Source organism: Salvelinus namaycush, chromosome 21 (assembly GCF_016432855.1).
Source record: "Salvelinus namaycush isolate Seneca chromosome 21, SaNama_1.0, whole genome shotgun sequence".
NCBI lineage: Eukaryota > Metazoa > Chordata > Actinopteri > Salmoniformes > Salmonidae > Salvelinus > Salvelinus namaycush.
Window position 1 is genome coordinate 47,741,302 of NC_052327.1, and position 25,777 is coordinate 47,767,078.

The window sequence follows — 25,777 nt, forward strand, 5'->3', positions numbered from 1 at the left end:
ATGTGACTAACATTAAGGTTAGGTCATCCTCACCGTCACCCCCAAACTAGTCCTACCCCCACCCCTACCCAAACAGGCTCACTCCTGTTCAAGTTCATATGGCTGCAGAGAAACCTGAGAGCAATCTGCAGAGGTCATTTATCCCTCGTCAACATTTAGAAATCAACCATTACACACCTATTTCCCTAAACAAGATTAGATTGAGTGTCAAGCTAACATATTCTTGACATCTCACACCAACTCACATTATCCCCACCTCACATAACATTTGATGCACCCATAGATATAGAACCCTGATATATTGTTGAAGGATGTACTCTCCTCAGACTGCTGCTATTAAGGACATTGTTTCTTTGTTCAGGACTGAGCATGCCCAGTGTAACCAGCCTGGCTCAGGTGTTGTGGAACTGCCGAGGGCTTGGCCTCTCTGTCTGAGAAGAGGGCACTATCTGGGTGTGTTAGGCTTGGGCAGTATACCATATATACCGTTTACCGGGGTATTTGAAATTAGCCATGGGATGGTTTTTCAATATAATTGAAACTATTTATTTGAAGTTTTTCAATACATTTTAATATTTGTAGGTATTTTTTAAGTAAATACCTGCAGTCAACTTGTGCAATGCGTTAGGAGATAAAGCAGATCTCGTTCTTATTTCACCTGTCACATTATTTTACATTATGAAGCTTACTTAGTTCCCCAGCACAGTTGAGCCAGTTACGTTTGTGTTTTTTAAATAGCACAACAGGAGTTCAGCAGTGTATTGACTGGAGTTCAGCAGTGTATTGACTGGAGTTCAGCAGTGTATTGACTGGAGTTCAGCAGTGTATTGACTGGAGTTCAGCAGTGTATTGACTGGAGTTCAGCAGTGTATTGACTGGAGTTCAGCAGTATATTGAAAGCCAACAGTGTATTTTTGCTTCAATATAATGATCAAAGACGTGGAACTATAATTTTCCTTCACAGAAAATACATTAGTGCAACACATTTGGCATAAAATATCTTTATTTTCATCAGATGACAAAATATGTGCAACACTATTTTGATGGTAGCCACACAAGTAAATGAGCTTACAATGAAAAAGCAAAAACGATGCATGGCCATCATATTTCTAATGTTTAGGCCTATCATAGAAATAATGTAGCCAGCTACATTTCCTAATGTTTTGCTTAAAGTTAGTCTTGCATTTTACTGGAGAAACATAGACTGGCTACACTGAGAAAAGTAGCTTCACATCAGTCAGAGCGCTGTCTGCTGATAGATTGCGTTTTATCTTGCTTGAAAACGCAGAATTATACGTTAACACAACCCATAGTTTAACTTGCTATTTAAGTAAGTAGCTGAATTTATAAGGTGACGGTGCATTATATGGTGTTAGCTTTATGCCGTGTTTGAGAAGGCAAAGCCCTTTGGATGAGTCATCTGTACAGCTGCCACTGCTATCTTGATTTCCTTGCATTTTTTCTCCTCTATGTTCTCGGAAGTCTTCTCCCCCCTCTTCTCTGAGCAGAGCAGGCAGGCCCGTTACCCTAGCGACTCCACACAGACACAGCTTGTAGACATGCTGCTGGAGAGCCAGTACTGCATGCCTCAAAACTTTTTTCATTTGCACGTCTCTCATTCACATTCACTTGTCATTGTCGAAACTCACCAAAAATGATATTCGGTAGCTCCTACCTATATACACTACCAGTCAAAAGTTTGGACACACCTACTAATTGCAGGGTTTTTCTTTATTTTTACTAATTTCTACATTGTAAAATAATAGTGAAGACATCAAAACTATGAAATAACACATATGGAATCATGTAGTAACCATAAAGGTGTTAAACAAATCAAAATATATTTGAGATTTGAGATTCTTCCAAGTGTACATTCCAATTAGCAGGTGTGCCTTGTTAAAAGTACATTTGTGGAATTTCTTTCCTTCTTAATGCGTTTGTGCCAATCAGTTGTGTTGTGACAAGGTAGGGATGGTATACAGAAGATAGCCCTATTTGGCAAAAGACCAAGTCCATATTATGGCACCAGCCTCAGAAATTGCAGCCCATATAAATGCTTCACAGAGTTCAAGTAACAGACACATCTCAACATCAACTGTTCAGAGGAGACTGCATGAGTCAGGCCTTCATGGTCAAATTATTGACACCAATAAGAAGAAGAGACTTGCTTGGGCAAGAAACATTAGCAATGGACATTAGACCAGTGGAAATCTGTCCTTTGGTCTAATGAGTCCAATTTTGAGATTTTTGGTTCCGTGTCTTTGTGAGACTCAGTGTAGGTGAATGGATGATCTCCGCATGTGTGGTTCCCACCATGAAGCATGGAGGAGGAGGTGTGATGGTGTGGGGGTGCTCTGCTGGTGACACTGTCAGTGATTTATTTAGAATTCAAGGCACACTTAACCAGCATGGCTACCACAGTATTCTGCAGTGATACACCATCCCATCTGGTTTGCGCTTAGTGGGACTATCATATGTTTTTCAACAGGACAATGACCTAACAAACCTCCAGGCTGTGTAAGTTGAGATGTGTCTGTTACTTGAACTCTGTGAAGCATTTATTTGGCCTACAATTTCTGAGTCTGGTAACTATAATGAACTTATCCTCTGCAGCAGAGGTAGCTCTGGGTCTTCCTTTCCTGTGGCGGTCCTCATGAGAGCCAGTTTCATCCTAGTGCTTGATGGTTTTTGCGACTGCACTTGAAGAAACTTTCAAAGTTCTTAACATTTTCCGTATTGACTAACCTTCATGTCTTATAGTAATGATGGACTGTTGTTTCTTTTTGCTTATTTGAGCTGTTCTTGCCATAATATGGATTTGGTCTTTTACCAAATAGGGCTATCTTCTGTATACCACCCCTACCTTGTCACAACACAACTGATTCTCTCAAATGCATTAAGAACAAAAGAAATTCCACAAATGTACTTTTATGAAGGCACACCTGTTAATTGGAATGTATTCCAGGTGACTACATCATGAAGCTTGTTGAGAGAATGCCAAGAGTGTGCAAAGCTGTCATCAAGGCAAAGGGTGGCTACTTTGAAGAATCTCAAATATAAAATATATTTAGATTTGTTTAACACTTTTTTGGTTACTACATGATTCCATATGTGTTATTTCATAGTTTGATGTCTTATTCTACAATGTAGAAAATAGTAAAAATGAAGAAAAATCCTTGAATGAGTAGGTGTGTCTAAGCTTTTTACTGGTACAGTATGTATAGCTTTATGAGCTGGATTGCCTGTCTTTGCAATTTGTTTATTTTCTGGATACCACCCAACCCTAGTGTGTAGCCTCTCCGGGGGCGGTGAGAACCAGAGGCGGCCAGGTGTGTGTGAGGGCACGTGAGTTGTTGTCACTGCATGTAGACTTGACATGTCCTTGGCATTTCATTTTCTAGAGTGAGACCGTTCAGGGTCTTATATCTCGGGCTCCACAGATGGCTTATGCATGCTCTAATGGCTGCTGTCACTGTATGATGGAGTGAGCATGGTGGAGGTAGCCAGTATCCCCTGCCCTCACCCACCTGCCTCCCACCTGGGGATGGCTACACTCTAGTGGACCTCGCATGACTGAGCAGACCTATAGGCAGACGGTTCAGGTAAAATGCATCTGTCTTTGGAGAGAGCTACTGTTCTGGGTATTTAAAAGTTAAGCAGATATTTTCCACATAAGAGTAGACAAAGTTTATTCTATTTAGGTTGGTCACATGGTCAACAATAAGGCTTTGTTCTCAGTGGTTTCTCTCATTCTACAGATGCTAATATCAAGTAACAGTATAATAATGTGTAGAAATTCCATCTGATGCTGGAGGAACAGGTCTTTCAGTGCATCCAGAGTTTCTCCCGTAATGTCCTCCACAGCTCCAGAAAATGTGGCTACAGTAGTGGGCCTGTGCTGATAGAAAGTGACTGGATTAGGAAGCTCTTGATCTCTCTCTCTGGCCTACCACTCATCAGGGATAAGAGGCGCTGACACACGTCGTGTCGGAGACAGCCAAAGCTCTGACCCTGGTTCTCCCTGTGGCGAGAGAGAGAAACCAAGAGAGTGTGAGAGTGAGAGAAACCGAGAGAGTGAGAGAAACAGAGAGAGTAAGAGAAAAAGAGAGAGTGAAACAGAGAGAGAGAGAAACAGAGAAACAGAGAGAGAGAGAAACAGACTACACCCACTAAGCAGAAAGGAACATTACATCTCTTCGATAACAAAGACCAATCCGTTCACTAGCTGCTCTAAATATTTTACAGCCACTTTCTTTCTCTCCGTCTCTTATTCTTGCTCTTCTTTATTTATCACCAGCCTGTTCCCCCCTTTAGCATTGGCAAGCAGTGTCAGAACTTCTTCCATTGATTCTCTGTTCATTTCCCCCCAGAGTTGCACGCTACAGAAAGAGTGAGAAGTGTCATGCAGCACCCGCTTTAGGTTAAATATAGATTCTGTGGTTGGTGAGTCTGTCTGTTCCATGATCATTGAGGCTTTCCCTGAGCATGTTTGATTTATACGCTGGGCTGAAAATAACCCTGGTCACAGATACAGTTGAGAAATAATATGAAGCTCATGTCTTCGTCAGTGCAGTGTCTTGGAATGCATATTTTCATGCAGAGCTAATTCAATTCATTTGGATGTTGTACATTTTACGTTTTTTTTTTACTTTAACTTTTTACACATTTTAATTCGTGTTTTTATTGAAATCACTCTTGATTTGTTTCGACTGCTGATGCATTTTTTAAATATATATTTTTCACCTTTATTTAACCAAGTAGGCCAGTTGAGAACAAGTTCTCATTTACAACTGCGATCTGGCCAAGATAGAGCAAAGCAGTGCGACACAAACAACACAGAGTTACACATGGGAAAAACAAACGTACAATCACTAACACAATGGAAAAGTATATACACAGTGTGTGCAAATGTAGTGAGATTAGGGAGGTAAGGCAATAAATAGGCCATAGTGGTGAAATAATGACAATTTAGCAATTGAACACCGGAGTGATAGATGTGCAGAAGATGAATGTGCAAGTAGAGATACTGGGGTGCAAATCAGCAAAAAATATAATAACAATATGGGGATGAGGTAGTTGGGTGGGCTATTTAGAGATGGTCTATGTACAGGTGCAGTGATCGGTAAGCTGCTCTGACAGCTAATGCTTAAAGTTAGTGAGGGAGGTTTAACTCTCCAGCTTCAGTGATTTTTGCAATTCGTTCCAGTCATTGGCAGCGGAGAACTGGAAGGAAAGGCGGCCAAAGGAGGAGTTGGCTTTGGGGGTGACCAGTGAAATATACCTGCTGGAGTGTGTGCTACGGGTGGGTGCTGCTATGGTGACCAGTGAGCTGAGATAAGGCAGGGCTTTACCTAGCAAAGACTTATAGATGACCTGGAGCCAGTGGGTTTGGCGACAAATATGTACCGAGGGCCAACCAACGAGAGCATACAGGTCGCAGTGGTGGGTAGTATATGGGGCTTTGGTGACAAAACGGATGGCACTGTGATAGACTACATCCAATTTGTTGAGTAGAGTGTTGGAGGCTACTTTGTAAATTACATCGCCAAAGTCAAGGATCGGTAGGATAGTCAGTTTTACGAGGGTATGTTTGGCAGCATGAGTGAAGGATGCTTTGTTGCGAAATAGGAAGCCGATTCTAGATTTAATTTTGGATTGGAGATGCTTAATGTGAGTCTGGAAGGAGAGTTTACAGTCTAACCAGACACCTAGGTATTTGTAGTTGTCCACATATTCTAAGTCAGAGCCGTCCAGAGTGGTGTTGCTAGACGGGCAGGAGGGTGCGGGCAGCGATCGGTTGAAGAGCATGCATTTAGTTTTGCTTGCATTTAAGAGCAGTTGGAGGCCACGGAAGAAGTTTTGTATGGCATTGAAGCCATACGTCTGGAGATTTGTTAACACAGTGTCCAAAGAAGGGCCAGAAGTATACAGAATGGTGTCGTCTGCGTAGAGGTGGATCAGAGAATCACCAGCAGCAGGAGCGACATCATTGATGTACACAGAGAAAAGAGTCGGCCCGAGAATTGAACCCTGTGGCACACCCATAGAGACTGCCAGAGGTCCGGACAGCAGGCCACTTCGATTTGACACACTGACCTCTATCTGAGAAGTATTTGGTGAACCAGGCGAGGCAGTCATTAGAGAAACCAAGGCTGTTGAGTCTGCCGATAAGAATGCGGTGATTAACATAGTCGAAAGCCTTGGTCAGGTCGATGCAGACGGCTGCACAGTATTGTATTTTATCGATGGCGGTTATGATATCGTTTAGGACCTTGAGCGTGGCTGAGGTGCACCCATGACCAGCTCGGAAACCAGATTGCATAGCGGAGAAGGTACAGTGGGATTTGTTAACTTGGCTTTTGAAGACTTTAGAAAGGCAGGGTAGGATAGACATAGGTCTGTAACAGTTTGGGTCTAGAGTGTCACCCTGTTTGAAGAGGGGGATGACCGTGGCAGCTTTCTAATCTTTAGGGATCTCAGACGATAAGAAAGTGAGGTTGAACAGGCTAGTAATAGGGGTTGCAACTATTGCAGCGGATAATTTTAGAAAGAGAGGGTCCAGATTGTCTTGCCCAGCTGATTTGTAGGGGTCCAGATTTTGCAGCTCTTTCAGAACATCAGCTATCATGATTTGGGTGAAGGAGAAAGGGGGAGACTTGGGCCAGTTGCTGTGGGGGGTGCAGAGCTGTTGACCGGGGTAGGGGTAGCCAGGTGGAAAGCATGGCCAGCCGTAGAAAAATGCTTATTGAAATTCTCGATTATCGTAGATTTATCGGTGGTGACAGTGTTTCCTAGCCTCAGTGCAGTGGGCAGCTGGGAAGAGGTGCTCTTATTCTCCATGGACTTTGCAGTGTCCCAGAACCTTTTGGAATTTGTGCTACAGGATGCAAATTTCTGTTTGAAAAAGCTAGCCTTAGCTTTCCTAACTGCCTGTGTATATTGGTTCCTAACTTCCTAACCTAATGTTTTTGTGCTGGTCAAGGGCAGTTAGGTCTGGAGTGAACCAAGGGCTATATCTGTTCTTAGTTCTACATTTTTTGAATTGGGCATGCTTATTTAAGATGGTGAGGAAAGCACGTTTAAAGAATAACCAGTCATCCTCTACTGACGGAATGAGGTCAATATCCTTCCAGGATACCCGGGCCAGGTCGATTAGAAAGGCCTCCTCGCTGAAGTGTTTTAGGGAGCGTTTGACAGTGATGAGGGGTGGTCGTTTGACCGCGGACACATTACGATGCAGGCAATGAGGCAGTGATCACTGAGATCCTGGTTGAAGACAGCAGAGGTGTATTTAGAGGGCAGATTGGTCAGGATGATAGCTATGTGGGTGCCCATGTTTACTGATTTAGGGTTGTACCTGGTAGGTTCCATAAACATTTGTGTGAGATTGAGGGCATCTAGCTTAGATTGTAGGACGGCCGGGGTGTTAAGCATATCCCAGTTTAGGTCACTTAACAGTACGAACTCTGAAGATAGATGGGGGGCAATTAATTCACATATGGTCTCCAGGGCACAGCAGGGGGCTGAGTGTGGTCTGTAACAAGCGGCAACAGTAAGAGACTTATTCCTGGAAAGGTGGATTTTTAAAAGTAGAAGCTCGAACTCTTTGGGCACAGACTTGGATAGTAAGACAAAACTCTGCAGGCTATCTCTGCAGTAGATTGCAACTCCACCCCCTTTGGCAGTTCTATCTTGGCGGGAAATGTTGTAGTTGGGGATGGAAATTTCAGAATTTTTGGTCGCCTCCTAAGCCAGGATTCAGACACGGCTAGGACATCAGGGTTGGTGAAGTGTGTTAAAGCAGTGAATAAAACATATTTATGGAGGAGGCTTCTGATGTTGACATGCATGAAAGCAAGGCTTTTACGGTTACAGAAGTCAACAAATGATAGCGCCTGTTGGATAGGAGTGGAACTGGGAGCGACAGGGCCTGGGTTCACTTCTACATCACCAGAGGAACAGAAAAGGAGTAGGATAAGGGTACGGCTAAAGGCTATATGAACTGGCTGTCTAGTTTGTTGGTGACAGAATAGAATGAGCAGATTTCTGGGCGTGGTAGAATAGATTCAAGGCATAATGTACAGACAAGGGTATGGTAGGATGTGAGTACAGTGGAGGTAAACCTAGGCGTTGAGTGACGATGAGAGAGGTTTAGTCTCTGGTGGGACAAGTTAAGCCAGGTGAGGTCTCCACGTGTGTGTGGTTTGACGAAAGGGCTATCTAAGGCATTTTGAGCGGGACTGAAGGCACTATGGTGAAATAAGACAGTAAAAACTAGCCAAGACAGCAGTAGACAAGGCATATTGACATTAGAGAGAGGCATAAAGCAATCACAGGTGTTGATCAGGAGAGCTAAGACAACAACGGGTAAATGGCGATGAATGGGCAGAGCGGCTCAGTTAGGTACATACAGGACCTGAGTTCGAGGCTGGGGCTGACCGGTAAACAAAATGTGGCACCGTGTTATTGAAACAGTCCAGGGGGCATCAGCTGTGTAGTCGAGTGATCATAGGGTCAAAACAGAAAACGTCTTAAGGTTCATTTATATTTTTCTAACTGTGATTGGATTGTCGCAAACCACTCTTCTGGAACTCAAAGCAATTCATATTTTTCTTGTTAAAAACTATTTCAGCCTTGATTCAAGTACTAAACCTTGCCCAATAAAGAGACACGTCAAGTCATTCAGCCAGAACCAGCTAATTTGGGAGTATAAGTGAGGATGGTAGTGTAGTTGCTGTGATGTGCCCAATACAGCCTGAAAATACTGCTTTATTAACCACAATGTGTTATCTGTTATCCTCTTCGATCAAATATTTTTTATCCACTTTCATTACATTGTGTCTTGTGGGGTGGTCAGTAATATACTCTAATAAAGGCCTACCGCTTGCTTTTTTTGCATTTACGTCTGAACCCAAGAAAGGCACAGAAAATAGGAACGTATATTTGTGAGAGCTCTCCTGCATGTTGTCCTATAACATCAATATCATTTTTTCTGAGCTCACCCAGAGCAGAGTTGTGGTCTCATTTTTACCTGCGTTGATTGGCTAGCTTTATGATGATTGACTAGCTGTCTGCTGATTGGCTAGCTGTCTGCTATGGTTATGTGACAGGGCTGTGATCGCTCTGAGCACAGCAGCCAAGGCCAGTAGACCACTGCCCACCTACATCTCCCTGCTGCCAAGGCTTCTGGAGATGAGGAGGGAAAGAGAGGAGAGGGAGGAAGGGAAGAAAGGAAGAATGGGGAGTGAGAGAGGAAAGAGGTAAAGAGAGAGAGGGAGAGTGATGGGCAGAGAGAGAGCGAGAGAGAAAGATATACAGAGTTAATGGAGAGAGAAATAGGGAGAGAAAAATAACGATAAAGATGGAGGCTCTGGATGGAACATTCTCAGGGCAATGTTCCATCTGACGTCCTTCACTCAGACGTTTTTGTATTCAGCAAATGTAAGCCAGTTCGATGCACTTCTTTTTTTGTTCAGGGCTTTTTAAATAGCTGTAAAAAAAAAAAAAAAAAAAAATGTTATTCCTAAATGTCTTCTGGATATTTTCTGATTAAGTGTAAAAAATAATGGGGCAAAATAATGTTTACTCTTGATTATTAATGGTCTTTGTCACCAGTATAATCATTTTTTCCATATTTTTAGTCAATATTTCTGTGACCTTATTTGAGGGGGGTTTCTATTGAGTGCTCTGTAATGAGTCAGAGAAAATGGCTCCGATATTCTACCACACACACACACACACACACACACACACACACACACACACACACACACACACACACACACACACACACACACACACACACACACACACACACACACACGTTCACACTCACGCTCACACTCACACCGTCTCTGACAAGCTAATTATTATCTGTTTAGTCATTCATTCGTGAAACCTGCAAGGTTTTTATCCTTCACTCTACCTTGCGGTGTGATCGTGTGATTGTGTGTGTGGGAGGGGTTGTCATATATTTATCTGTTCATATTTAACTTTTGTGTATAGACAATTTAATTCACTCTCATATTTATAACTGAAATAGCGATTATGACTAGATCCAGGGTGAATGTCAAATTGCTTGTTATCGGGTGGGATTTGATCTTAAAACCAATATAAAAAAAAATATTATAATTTTAGTGTACTTTTTAGTCCCGAATGTTGTGATATCCAATTGGTAGTTAGTCTTGTCCCATCGCTGCAACTTCCGTACGGACTAGGGAGAGGCAAAGGTCGAGAGCCATGCGTCCTCCGAAACAAGACCCCACTAAACCGCTCTGCTTCTTGGCACAACGCTCCCTTAATCCGGAAACCAGCCACACCAATGCATCAGAGGAAACACCGTACAGCTGGCGACCGTAGTCAGCGTGAATGCGCCCGGCACGTCACAAGGAGTCGCTAGAGCGCAATGGAACAAGGACATCCCGGCCGGCCAAACCCTCCCCTAACCCGGACGAAACTGGGCCAATTGTGCGCCTTCTCATGGGTCTCCCGCGGCCGGCAGCGACACAGCCTGGGATCAATCCAGGGTCTATAGTGGCACCTCTAGCACTGCAATACAGTGCCTTAGACCACAGCGCCACTCGGGAGGCCTTAAAACCAATATTACCCACTAAATGCTCCCTATAAACCTACGTCAGCAATTCATTGTCACACCACAAGTCATCACTTTGTCTTTATTGAAGTGTGGCCAATAGAAACAGCGCTAATATTACATTGTCACAGCGATGCGGTGAAGATTAACAAGACAAAACAACACAACAATGTCAGTGAAAACCACTCTATGAAATGACCCCTCTCTGACAGAAGTGAAAGTGATTTGCTTCTGACAGCCCTAAGACAGCAGATCTTCTTGGCTTAGATAATCAGAGCTCTTGTCTGCCTCCAAGCATGTTCTGTGAAGAGGCTTACAGTGGTCTGATCTGCCAAACGGCATGGTAATGAGTGGGAATCCCAGGCAGAGGGCAAAGCTCTTTCAAATATTCAACAAGTGTTGTCAACCAACAGGCGACTGGGAATATACAGCATGTGGCTCTATAGAAATCCCAAATCCATGCAGTTTTTGTGGATCGTGCGGAATTATCATCAAACTCCAGGACCTCTGTCCTCTGTCTTTCCTCCCCCCTGCAAGCAAACTTGAATCAGCATCTTGTCTCAGCAGATTAGACATGTATTTCTCACACAGCCAAGCAGGACTCACACAGCCAAGCGAACAAGATAAATAGATAGGGAAACCGGAGGACTAGAATATAGGAGCTGTCACTGGTTAGATTTCAGGCCCTTGTGGTTTCACTCAATAAATATTTCCAATTAAATGTTTTGACTTGTTTTTTCTGTTGTCATTACAGTGTTTTCATTTGGTCTCCATTACCCTTTCTCCTCTTCTGCGAACGGTTTTGGCTAATATTGGTTACTAATGAAGACACATATTCAAACGTATTTCCGTTGGCCTGGTAATAAGGCACTTGAATGAATTGATATTGATTTAATTCTGATTCCACTGTTGATGGATGAGGAGCTAATGTGAGTAACAACTCTATGAAGTCAGCACATTTTCAAGTGAGCATGACCCTTTGCATGACCAGACTCAACAACATAAGGATCTCCCATTGATTGACTGTTTATGTTTCCTAAGGCTTTCGGGTTGGTGTTAGACCACCTCCATCATACTTCAGGGAGAGAAACTGTAGCGCTCCAGCTAACGCAGCACATTCCCTACCCAGCGTTGTTCTACACAGCGATCCGCTTACCCGACACTAGACGTTCACATTTCATCCACTCAAGAGCCTCTCTCCAGTTGGGGTGAGGAAAACATGTCGTTTTTACACTTTGAATTAAGTGTAAATTATTGCTACTGATGAGGGGCATTAATGGGCTCTAATTAAGGCACAAGGGGACCACATGGGAAAGGGGAACCTCACTGACCCTCAAACCAGGGTCACCTGTCTTTGGCACGAAAAGGAACCATTTCCACAGGAGTTTGTGTGATTGTGGTTTCCTCAGAAGGAGCAGAGAGGATTATTGGAACATCAAATGAGAGTGTGCTAAAGAGGTGGAGTTTGAGAGCTGGGAGACGGAGAGAGAGGAAGAGAGGTGCTGGAATGTAGCATTCTGTAAGGGGTCCTCTGTTGATTTTGTGATTATGGTTAATAAAGGCTGACCAACAGAACATGAGCTGGCGTAACTCAAGGCATTTCAGTTGAAACAGTTTCCAGGCTCTATTTGCGCTCATCATCTAGGGTGAAATTCCTCATTGGTTTTGTATATATAGTGCCTTGCAAAAATATTCATCCCCTTGGCATTTTTCCTATTTTGTTGGATTACAACCTGTAATTTAAATGGATTTTTATTTGGATTTCATATAATGGACATACACAAAATAGTCCAACTTTTTGAAGTGAAATTTAATAAATAACTTGTTTCAAAAAATTCTGCGAAAAAATAACTGGAAAGGGGTGCGTGCATATGTATTCACATGCTTTGCTATGAAGACCCTAAATAAGATATGGTGCAACCAATTACCTTCAGAAGTCACATAATTAGTTAAATAAAGTCCACCTGTGTGCAATCTAAGTGTCACATGATCGGTCACATGATCTCAGTATATATACACCTGTTCTGAAAGGCCCCAGAGTCTGCAACACCACTAAGCAAGGGGCACCGCCAAGTACGCGGCACCATGAAGACCAAGGAGCTCTTCAAACAGGTCAGGGACAAAGTTGTGGAGAAGTACAGATCAGGGTTGGGTTATAAAAAAAATATCCGAAACTTTGAACATCCCACGGAGCACCATTAAATCCATTATTAAAAAATGTAAAGAATATGGCACCCCAACAAACCTGTCAAGAGAGGGTAGCCCACCAAAACTCACGGACCAGGCAAGGAGGGCATTAATCAGAGAGGCAACAAAGAGACCAAAAATAACCCTGAAGGAACTGCAAAGCTCAACAGCAGAGATTGGAGTATCTGTCCATACTACCACTTTAAGCCATACACTCCACAGAGCTGGGCTTTACGGAAGAGTGGCCAGAAAAAAAGCCATTGCTTAAAGAAAAAAATAAGCAAGCACGTTTGGTCTTCGCCAAAAGGCATGTGGGAGACTCCCCAAACATATGGAAGAAGGTTCTCTAGTCAGATGAGACTAAAATGGAGCTTTTGGCCATCAAGGAAAACGCTATGTCTGGCGCAAACTCAACACCTCTCATCACCTAAATACAGGGAAATTCTTGAGGGAAACCTGTTTCAGTCTTCCAGACATTTGAGACTGGGACAGAGGTTCACCTTCCAGCAGGACAATGACCCTAAGCATACTGCTAAAGCAACACTCGAGTGGTTTAAGGGAAAACTTTTAAATGTCTTGGAATGGCCTAGTCAAAGCTCAGACCTCAGTCCAATTGAGAATCTGTGGTATGACTTAAAGATTGCTGTACACCAGCGGAACCCATCCAACTTTAAGGAGCTGGAGCAGTTTTGCCTTGAAGAATGGGCAAAAATCCCAGTGGCTAGATGTGCCAAGTTTATAGAGACATACCCCAAGAGACTTGCAGCTGTAATTGCTGCAAAAGGTGGCTCTACAAAGTATTGACTTTCAAGGGGTGAGTAGTTTTGCACGCTCACGTTTTTTTTTGTCTTATTTTGTCTTATTTCTTGTTTGTTTCACAATAAAAAATATATTGCATCTTCAAAGTGGTAGGCATGTTGTGTAAATCAAATCAAATCCCAAAAATCTATTTTAATTCCAGGTTGTAAGGCAACAAAATAGGAAAAATGCCAAGAGGGTGAATACTTTCGCAAGCCACTGTAGGCTGAAACAGAATGCCTAATCCAATCAATATTAGTATAGAAAGGAAATAAAGTGCTTTTAAAGTTCAGCAGTGAGTACTTCATGTCATTGAATATTTTACCAAGATAACCATGGATGATGAATGTTGTAAGTCTCATGCAGAGTTATACTCTTTAATAGGTAATGTCCTGTCATGTGAAGTGATGCTGTGCCATCCTCTCATCTTCCCCTCTTCCTGGCCTTTGCCACTCTGCTGGAAGCCCCCATGTTTTTATCTTCAATGTTTCACAGTCAATAAATGTCCGATTTTATCTCAACCAGATTCCTGCCTCATCTCTGGTCCATTCCCAGAGTCTCCTGTGGGTTTTTCCATGGCTGTCTCTTGGCAGATTCCATTTGCTCCTCAGTAATGGTGACGAAGGGGGTTCCATACCTTCCATACCAGGACCACCTGACTCTGTGGGTTGTGTCTGGGCTGTAAGGAGGTTCAGCCATGATAAATGCTTTGATCCAGGCCACTGCTGTGGCTGACCCACTGAAGGTTTGAAAGTTTGACCCTGTAACCCCTCGGACCCTATGGCCTATGGTCACAACATGACTGCCAGATACAACGATACCAGATTTTCCTTGGCAAAAAATAAAACGCGAAGCAGACTCAACTCTATGGTCCTTTTAAAACCTACTGTATGTAAAATAATGTGTTCTACAGCTTGCAAAATAAACAAATGTGCCTCTGGGTGATAATATAAGACTGTTTTTGCCAACATTGGGACTGTTTTCCTAAAGAAATCGCGTCCGCTTCATGTTTTGTTTCCTTTTGCTTCCTTACTTCTTAGTATTACGATACTAGTATCGTGGTAACGCTACTGCCTAACATGCGAAACCATCGAGGAAACCTTGGCCAGCTGTTGGTAGTCCACAACACATTTTATGGAAGTAAAATAGCCAGCCTCTTATCTTGGCTGCAAACAATCAGTGTTTTACTCACCAGGGTTCCATGCTTACTGAAAGCCAAAGACCAGAACAAATCCGTCAGATAAGAAGAGAGAACACAGATTATCCAATAGTACATGACAGGCCAAAAAGGGCTTTTGCATGTGCTGCATGCTAAAGATTTTGGAGGTCATTCTGTGGTTTAAAGCGGTTGGTTCATATGGTTGGAGTTGTCTGCAATCTATTTGTGTGAAGGAAATCCATGATGAAAGTCCCCCGTTGGGCGATCGATCTGGGTAACGATGAAGATGAGAGAGAGAGGTCAGGCACGCCACTTCTCATTTCAAAGGATTGGTTTTATGGTGGGGTTGATCTGTCAGGCTGACTGGATCTGTCAGTGCCCCCAACTACAAACCAGCTGGGAGATTGGCTTTAGATGAATTTGTTAGGTGTAACATGTAGTAGGTGGTACTCAAAGTAATGTTGAACGATGGTAGGTTCTAATTGACATATTCAAAAGTAAATGTGTGTGGGTTTTGAAAACCGGATTGCCAAAAAAAATAAAAATTAAACGCTGCCCATTCCGGTCCCCAAGCATAATCAATGGCACAGCACCTATCCGACAATTCAGTGGCAGCACTCAAGAATCCTTTCTGGATTAAATTTTCTTACCGGTAGCTTCCACCCCAAGTGTTGAGAAGAAAGGCATTCAAAGCACCAGAAAATACTTTCTGTGAATTGGTCTATTTTGCACTTCATCTCCAAGGATATTTTCTTCGCCTGCCTCATAAAAGCAAAATTGTTTCAGTTCTGAACTGATTGAGCCTGAAATACAAAAGAAAAGCCCCATGCTTCCTACCGGGTTGTGCTAAACCACTTATTTCAAGCTAAACTGGATTAAAGACAAACGAGACAAAGCTGGAATTCCTTGGCTTGCATCATAATGGGGTTGTGGCAATCGGGTACCCCTCGCCGGGCCCCTATTTGAACTTATGCTTTTGAAAAGGCGGACATTTTAACTGGAGGCATATTAGGGAGACGCACATGTTTGTTTACTTGTGAGATAATAGTGATGGTCCTCTAGTTATCCACTGCCGAAAAGTAAACCCTTGAGAGTTTTATTAGCAGGCCCTAATGCATTTCCAGTATGTTCAACTGAAATCCTGTTTTGCAGGCAGTGAGGTTAGTCCATATACAAAAGATTTCAGAGGTCACAAATGTTGTGTCAATATCATTAAAGGCTTTTTTCATGTTTGCCGTACTGCCCTAAGGTATTAGCCTGTACTTAACAGAGAAACATCAGAACATATACACACGTGAATAAAGAAAACTCCAACAAACATATGGATGTGGTTAGCATGGTGGTGTTTGACAGTGTGCACCAAGGCTGGGGAGTGAGTTAGAGTTAGCATGACATACTTTTGTGCCTGAGCCAGGTAGTTCATATGTGTTGGCCCTGGGCCAGAGAGCCATCAGCAGCACACAGGCAGCAGGAAAGACACCCTGCCCTTCTGGAGGGTGGTCCCATCACAACAGGGATAAATCTGCCTGGCAGAGCCAGAGGCAGCCGTGCGCAGCGAGCTCAGCCCTGCAGAGTGGGGTGGTTGCGTGGTGTTCGTTACGTGGCTACAGTACCTCTTACTCTGGCTCCCTGCCAGCATCCTACAGCAGCTTCAGGCCGTGGTCTCCGTCTACATCCACATCATCTTATTTACAGTTTCTCCCGCTTGTTTCAATTTGAGAAGTGGCGGAGCTACTTTGCACTGTAATCGTTTTTCGAGTGTGATTTAGTGTGTGTAATGCCGATGGTGAGATTTGTGGAGTTTTTCAAGCGGACAGCCGACAGGTTCCCGAGAAGTTCATAAGACAAAACTGTGGGACCTAACGGCAGGGTGATCTGGGATGTAGGGTGGCCACCAACAATACTGCTGATTTGTATCTGTTGAAAAGCATTAAATGTCCCCATCGCCACTTTCCTTCTTTTATGCATGTCATATTTCAACCCAAAGCTGTGCTTCTTCTCTGTTACTTCATCCCCAAACTAAACCACATGAACATATTTTAGGCTTTTAACTTCCCTCAAACATAGCAGGAACTCCTACAGCTGTTTACTTCTCAAATTCTTCCCTTTGAAAGATTATGAATTAAGAATTGAATTCCGGTACGTCACCATCATAAGAAGTGCAGTAGACTCGTTATATTAACCCTGTTTGTTCTATCCATTGCCTAAATTCAGCTCCTCACACCGATACATACAGTGGGGCAAAAAAGTATTTAGTCAGCCACCAATTGTGCAAGTTCTCCCACATAAAAAGATGAGAGAGGCCTGTAATTTTCGTCATAGGTACACTACAACTATGACAGACAAAATGAGAAAACAAAATCCAGAAAATCACATTGTAGGATTTTTTATGAATTTATTTGCAAATTATGGTTGAAAGATGTATCATGGCCGGGTGTTGTAATAGCTTTAAACCTCCATGGAACAAGTTTAGTAGGAATTTTATAACATGAAAACCAATGATTTCTTTATTTCGGGAAGAATAGCCATTGTATGCTGTTTACCTGAAGTAATGCTGAGGTGTCTGTTAACGTGTGAAACTGTCCCTCTTCAACCGTTTCCACAGGGACCTGACCTTTTTTTATTTACATTTTTTATTTATTTAATCTTTATTTAACTTCTCTGGGATATGTGGGACGGTAGCGTCCCACTTGGCCAAAAGCCAGAAAAAATGTAGCGCGCCAAATTGAAATATATTACTATAAAAATCAATCTTTCATGAAATCCCACATCAAAGACACAAAATTAAAGCTACACATGTTGTGAATCCAGTCAACATGTCTGATTTTAAAAAGGATTTACGGCGAAAGCACACCAAACAATTATGTTAGCTCAGTACATAGCCACAGAAAAACACAGCCATTTTCCCAGCAAAAGATAGTAGTCACAAAAAGCAGAAATAGAGATACAATTAATCACTAACCTTTGATCTAGTGGAAGGCGTAGGAAGTGCAAACAGATCCATATCTTCCTGGGAATTGAATCGGCGATGAGTTGAACATTGACCAGTCTCAGAATTCTCACTTCCTGTTTGGATGTCTCTCAGGTTTTTGCCTGCCATATGAGTTCTGTTATACTCACAGACATCATTCAAACAGTTTTAGAAACTTCAGAGTGTTTTATATCCAATGGTAATAATAATATGCATATATTAGCATCTGGGACAGAGTAGGAGGCAATTCATCCAAAAGTGAAAATGCTGTCCCATATCATAAAGAAGTTAACCAGGTAGGCCAGTTGAGAACAAGTTCTCATTTACAACTGCGTCCTGGTCAAGATAAAGCAAAGCAGTGCGACAAAAACAACACAGAGTTACACATAGGATAAACACACATACAGTCAATAACACAATAGAAAAATCTGTATACAGTGTGTGCAAATGAAGTAAGGAGGTAAGGCAATAAATAGGCCATAGTGGCGAAGTAATTACAATTTAGCAATCAACACTGGAGTGATAGAATGTGCAGATGAAGATGTGCAAGTAGAAATACTGGTGTGCAAAAAAAAAAAAAAAAAATGGGGATGAGGTAGGTAGTTGGATTGGCTATTTACAGATGGGCTGTGTACAGCTGCAGCGATCGGTAAGCTGCTCTGACAGCTGACGCTTAAAGTTAGTGAGGAAGATGTACGTCTCCAACTTCAGTGATTTTTGCAATTCGTTCCGGTCATTGGCACCAGAGAACTGGAAGGAAAGGCGGCCAAATTAGGTGTTGGCTTTGGGGATGACCAGTGAAATATACCTGCTGGAGCGCATGCTACGGGTGGGTGTTGCTATGGTGACCAGTGAGCTGAGATTAGGCGGAGCTTTACCTAGCAAAGACTTATAGATGACCTGGAGCCAGTGGGTTTGGCGACAAATATGGAGCGAGGACCAGCCAACGAGAGCATACAGGTCGCAGTGGTGGGTAGTATATGGGGCTTTGGTGACAAAACGGATGGCACTGTGATAGACTGCATCCAATTTGCTGAGTAGGGTGTTGGAGGCTATTTTGGAAATGACATCGCCGAAGTCGAGGATCGGTAGGATAGTCAGTTTTACGAGGGTATGTTTGGCAGCATGAGTGAAGTATGCTTTGTTGCGAAATAGGAAGCTGATTCTAGATTTAATTTTGGATTGGAGATGCTTAATATGAGTCTGGAAGGAGAGTTTACACTCTAGTCAGACACCTAGGTATTTATAGTTGTCCACATATTCTAAAGCAGAGCCGTCCAGGGTAGTGATGCTAGTCAGGCAGGAGGGTGCGGACAGCAATCGGTTGAAGAGCATGCATTTAGTTTTACTGCCATTTAAGAGCAGTTGGAGGCCACTGAAGGAGTGTTGTATGGCATTGAAGCTCGTTTGGAGGTTTGTTAACACATTTTCCAAAGAAGGGCCAGATGTATACAGAATGGTGTTGTCTGCGTTGAGTAGAATCACCCACAGCAAGAGCGACATCGTTGATATATACAGAGAAAAGAGTTGGCCTGAGAATTGAACCCTGTGGCACCCCAAAAGAGACTGCCAGAGGTCCCGACAACAGGCCCTCCGATTTGACACACTGAACCCTATCTGAGAAGTAGTTAGTGAACCAGGCGAGGCATTCATTTGAGAAACCAAGACTGTTGAGTCTGCCGATAAGAATACGGTGGTTGACAGAGTCGAAAGCCTTGGCCAGGTCGATGCAGACGGCTGCACAGTACTGTCTTTTATCAATGGCGATTATGATATCGTTTAGGACCTTGAGCGTGGCTGAGATGCACCCGTGACCAGCTCGGAAACCAGATTGCATAGCGGAGAAGGTACGGTGGGATTCGAAATGGTCGGTGATCTATTTGTTAACTTGGCTTTCGAAGACTTTAGAAAGGCAGGGCAGGATGGATATCTGTCTGTAACTGTTTGGGTCTAGAGTGTCTCCCCCTTTGAAGAGAGGGATGACCGCGGCTGCTTTCCAATCTTTATGAATCTCAGACGATACGAAATAGGTTGAACAGGCTAGTAATAGGGGTTGCAACAACGGCAGCGGATAATTTTAGGAAGAGCGGGTCCAGATTGTCTAGCCCAGCTGATTTGTAGGGATCCAGATTTTGCAACTCTTTCAGAACATCAGCTGTCTGGATTTGGGTGAAGGAGAAAGGGGGGGGGGGGGGGGGCTTGGGCCACTTGCTGCGGGGGTGCAAAGCTGTTGGCCGAGTTTGGGGTAGCCAGGTGGAAAGCATGGCCAGCCATAGTGAAATGCTTATTGAATTTCTCGATTATCGTGGATTTATTGGTGGTGACAGTGTTTCCTAGCCTCAGTGCAGTGGGCAGCTGGGAGGAGGTGCTCTTCTTTTCCATTTACGATGGTGAGGAAAGCACTTTTAAAGAACAACCAGGCATCCTCTACTGACGGGATGAGGCCAATATCCTTCCATGATACATGGGCCAGGTCGATTAGAAAGGCCTGCTCGCAGAAGTGTTTTAGGGAGGGTTTGACAGTGATGAGGGGTGGTCGTTTGACCGCGGACCCATAACTGACGCAGGCAATGAGGCAGTGATCACTGAGATCCTGGTTGAAAACAGCAGAGGTGTATTTGGAGGGCAAGTTGGTTAGTATGATATCTATGAGGGTGCCCATGTTTACGGATTTGGGGCTGTATCTGGTAGGTTCCTTGATAATTTGTGTGAGGTTGAGGGCATCTAGTTTAGATTGTAGGACGGCCGGGGTGTTAAGCATATCCCAGTGTAGGTCACCTAACAGTACGAACTCTGAAGATAGATGCAAGGCAATCAATTCACATATTGATTGCCCCCCACCTAAGACTTTTGACAGTTGTTGTCGAATTAGCAAGAAACGTGGGATATGGATTGAACTGGTGACCTTTCTGTTGCCAAGCAACATATTAACCTCTAGAACGGTGGTGGATTGTCTTCCTTTGGAAATCATATCCTGATTTGTCAAAAGTTTTGTTGTGGTTTTGATAGTGTTGCCCTTACACATTGTTTTAATAGGGATGATCTCCCCTGAGCAAGGGAGTCTAAGATAAAGGAATCTTGCTATGGAGCTGTATGGTAGCATAGCCTACATCAACAGGCTTACTCGCAAAATTAGTACCACATGGCTGAATACATGTTTAATACATGTCTTTTAAATCTCAGGAACTGTCTTTATTTTCCCCCAGCATATGCGACTTGGCATAATCAACAGCATTTTCCAAGAAGCATTGTGAATAAATTTAGCTCCAACATACCGAAGGCCTATTTCAAGGCAATGACTAGGAAAGCATTGTTGCTGAACAATTTGTGCCTTCACTGAAGAATTGCTGAAACGCCTAAGATAGGAAGAGTCTCAGGCTGGCTCTGCCTTTCTCTTCAGTCATTATTTTCCTCTCAGCCTCTGTAGCCTGCCGCTGGGTACACAGTTAAACTACCAGGCCCTTTTGACATGAGGCCTACTCCATGGGGGCCTAGCCGGCCCACAAAACCATACCAGGGGAAAAGGAAAGAGACTAAATGCTGGAATCCATCAAGATTTGATCACTGTCAATAGTCCTACATCTAATGATCCGATGATCATCTCCTAGCTACTCTGACACTACACCAGTATATAGTTGGTATTGTAACGGGTGGTACAGCATAGCAGAATCTCTCAACTCAATGTTTATTTGAAGAAAAACTTGGATCAATGAACTTAAACAGAATTATGACGTCTTCAACATGTAGATTTGCAACATTTATTTCTGTAATTTACTAGATACAGTTAATAAATAAAGTCGCTATACTAACTACACATTTGGAATGAAGTGATGTTATTTTATAAAGCTACCAATCGGGTTATGGTTGATACGATGATACGATATACTTTATTGTCCATTTACATGGAAATTCATTTTGTGATGTCAGCATTCAAATACACAAACACAACACAACATATTACATGCAGTACGAAAAACTGGAAAGTTAGTACACAAGTCACACGTCTACATTTTCACATATTCAAAGTCTCTGCGGCCTACTGTCCGACCGTGTGTTTGGCCTGCATCTGTCCTATGTCCCACTGTTCAACAGTCTGGTGGCTGATGGAATGAAACTTACTTTATTCCTATTGTTACTGAACAGTGGGACCCTTAATCTCCTTCCGGGGGTGCAGCAAGCTTGTGCGTGGGTCTTCTATGATGCGCTTGGCCTTGTCCCTTGCCCATTTCTCATAGAAGCCCTGAAGCCCCCTGCACTGCAACCGGCAGAGCTAGGACCCCATGTTCACAGTCCGACTGAGGATACTCCTTATTAGCCACTGTGATCTATTTGGCATGGAGAGATGGAAGAGGGGACATCAAATGGATTTGCACCTGTACACTAGCCGTGGCTTTCCATTTAATGGTAAAGAAGGGTTGTGTGTATATTACCAAAGGAATACTATACAGCACATGGGGAATAAAAACAAATACTCAATTTTGTGTAAGCCTGTAATCTTGAGATCTGTAAGGAATGATATGAATTAAAGACAATTGCAACGATTTTGCCTTTTGGTAGGCCGTTATTGTAAATAAGAATTTGTTCTTAACTGAGTTGTCTAGTTAAATAAAGATGAAATACATTAATAAATAAAAACGCTGCAGGGCTGTTTGTTGGACAGTTAATCATATGACTATGCTGAAAATGTACATTGACCCCCTTTATTATTTATTTATCGTAATTGTTTTGTACTGGCTCTATGGACTCTCACTAGACTACCCATACACTCACACACTACACTGACACTCCAACACACACACACTACATACTGTACGCTCTCACACACCCAAAACACACACATAGAAACACTGTCACACACCAAAAATGCTTTGCTTTGTAATGAACCTATCCTCTACATTGAATCTCTATGGGGAAATCAGTCAATTACTGCATTGCTGGGACATGAAATGCATGTACTGTATGCTAGCCTCATTGTTGTGTACTGTACCAGTATGAGATCATCCTCCCTTGAATACAGAGCACCACTGCAGGGCACAAATGGATGTTGCCCTGCATGTATTAGCTGACAATATTTTGGAAGGGAAGCCATAAAGATTTCTTAGCAGTAGTGTGACTTCCAAAATAAACCCAGTAAGAAAGACTAGTTGATCCTACAGCAGGAACAGTTCTATTGGGAACAATATAGGCCAGGTTTTTTTCTGCACTCCCACAAACGTGCACAAGTTTCAAACACTCAATACTTCATAATCATTTCCATGCAGGAGTTTCAGAAAGTGTTTAATATCGAGCCTGCATTATGATGAATAGGACTGTCTATTGGCCTGTATTCTGGTGTTTATTTAGTCATGTTTAAGGCCGGGTGTGTGAGGAGAAAGATAACACAGAATAAGGGAATGCTATGATGTAAGACCACATTTGCTCAGCAACAGTCAATGAATCCAGTATAGCCATGATTATTTTGGCTTGAATCAAAGACAAAGTCACAGGGCATTTTTCCCCTTTCTTTTTTGATTTGTTTGGTTTATAAGCCCCAGCAACAAAGACATTCACGGTTAACTGATATCTTCCTGTTCATGGGTATTCAAAACCCCACATCACAGCCAAAACATAACAATAAAATCAATTGTAGTTGACTTTCCTTGCAATGCATTCTAAATCTGCAGGCTAACACTTGGCTGGACAAATAGTGCATGAACACAGCTTTTGTTCCAGATAACGTTACATAACAGACTCTTGCGTTTTTTTTCTTCTAAATTACATTCAATCTTATGCTTATAATCAAATGCCAAGAGTCAGAAAAATCACCAACCAACCAGAAAACTACTTTGGCCCTAGCGTCTCATAATATTTTTTCTTGCCTTTGCTGCTAGCTTTCCAGTCAATTGCCGTTCCTCCTAGTTTCAGCTCTGTTGTTGTTTTCTCTCTTCTAGAGGAGGAACGTCCACCTGCTGTTGAGTGTGTTGCTGTTGGCTGCCTGGGGGGCTGTTCTGCTGGCATACCGCCTCTACTGGATGGGTAACAAACCGCCCAACTTCTCCAACTCAGACAACCCAGCGGGGGACTCCCCATCCCTCCTCACTCGGACTCTAACCTTCCTCTATCTGCCCGCCGTCAACATGTGGCTTCTCTTGTGCCCAAACACCCTGAGCTTCGATTGGTCTATGGACGCCCTGCCTCTGATCAGAAGCATCGCCGATTGGAGGAACCTTCATACTTTGGCCTTCTATGTGGGACTGCTCCTTCTGGCTTGGTTTGGGCTTCGCACCCGCCAGGTCAAGGGCAAGGAGACCAACGGAAAAGCCCATCATGTAACCAACGGGAACGGGAGGTCCCACACCAATGGACACAGCTGCCACCACCCCGATGTTTCCAACCACACAAACTCTGAAACAGAGCCTCACACTGCTAGTGCACAGAACGGTACCAAAAAGCACTACATCACCAGGACTCCACTGCCCACCACTGAAAACGTAGTGGTGTTCTCCTTGGGCCTATTGGCCGTCCCTTTCCTCCCTGCCACCAACCTGTTCTTCTACGTGGGCTTTGTGATAGCAGAGAGGGTACTGTACATCCCCAGTATGGGCTTCTGTCTGCTGCTGGCGGTGGGGCTGAGGGCCCTGTACGTACGGCTGAGGTGGAGCTCCTCCAGGACTGTGGTGGTGTACTGTAGCGTTGCCCTGGTCCTACTGTTTGGGGTTAAAACAGTGCTGAGGAACCAAGACTGGCAGAACGAGGAGATGCTCTACAAGTCAGGAATATACTTTAACCCTGCTAAAGGTAATACACAGACAGATCGACACACACAGACACACTCCCTCACTCCCTCACTCACACACTCACACAACATTTCAGACTATGACGTTTCTATAGCCTGAGTGTGCTTTTAAAAGGTGTTCAACAGGCTAGTGTGTGTCATGTCAAATGAGCTTTCATGACTTCTGCACTGAATAATGTAGCTTAGAGCTGCCTGAAAAAGGTCCTACTTAGACAGCCTTCTTCACTTTAACATTCTCACATAATATATTTACAGGTTGACTGTATGACCTAAAGTAGCATCACGTTAAGTGATAGCTACTTCCTGGGATTGAACGAAAGTGTGATTTTCAAGATGTAATTAAAAAATATATATAAGTCAGTTAAGAACAAATTCTTATTTACAATGACGGCCTACCCCGGACAATGCTGGGCCAATTGTGCGCCGCCCTATGGGATTCCCAATCACGGCCAGTTGTGATACAGCCTGGAATCGAACCAGGGTCTGTAGTGACACCTCTTGCACTGGGATGCATTGCCTTAGACCGATGCACCACTCGGGAGCTCATGAGGATTCATGAGTGTTAAGTGCTACCTGTTAAATTGTTTACAGTATGTCTACTTCCAGACAGTTTATCCTCTCCAGGCAGTATATCATGGCTGAAGGACCTTTCAACACAAGGCCTCCATTGTAAACCTACTAAATCCCTCACTATGGGCAGATTACAGTTTCTCTCCTTTTTACTTTTGGAGGGCATCTTCACTGACATCCCTGCTTGACTGGCAATGAGGGGAAACTAGAATACTTGAATAATCAAACATTCAAATTCAGGGTCATCCAAAGATAATACTGAATAACTAGTAGTGTACTAGTGTTATTCTTGAGATAGTGATCCCGGGCTAGGGACAGATGTAACGGCAGGACATGTTGCAGCAGCTATGTTCCTTCCCTGACTCACTGTCCTCATACCATTTGTGAGTCTGAAATAGTGACACGCTCGTTAAGCATTGAGAATGAGTTCTGTGAGAAAACACAGTAAAAGAGACCTAACAAATTCACAGTGGATGGTAACACCACTTAGAACATTTTCTGTTCTAGCATATTTATTTTAAAATGTTTAATATTGTGTTTCCAATAAAGTTCTTGTCTTTTTTTCTCTGCTTGGCTTTGCTAATATTGAATTTGAGACTTTTGAGATATCTCACTCAGATGCCTTAACTAATAAATAATGCACAGCTCAAAGGAGCCTTTGGCATATGTGAGCACTCGATACATTTGAATGAATGCTACACGGGTAACCCGGTAACTACTATAAGC

At 43.1% G+C, this 25,777-nt stretch overlaps 1 protein-coding gene across 1 annotated transcript in view; it reads left to right on the top strand.

Annotated features, from left to right (window-relative positions):
• The window catches only part of LOC120065933 (protein O-mannosyl-transferase TMTC2-like), a 138,149-nt gene that overhangs the window by 62,565 nt on the left and 49,807 nt on the right, over positions 1-25,777 (top strand). The window contains exon 3 of the mRNA XM_039016975.1: positions 23,637-24,483. Within this exon, the coding sequence (XP_038872903.1) occupies positions 23,637-24,483 (847 nt within the window). The remainder of the gene's footprint in view (positions 1-23,636; positions 24,484-25,777) is intronic.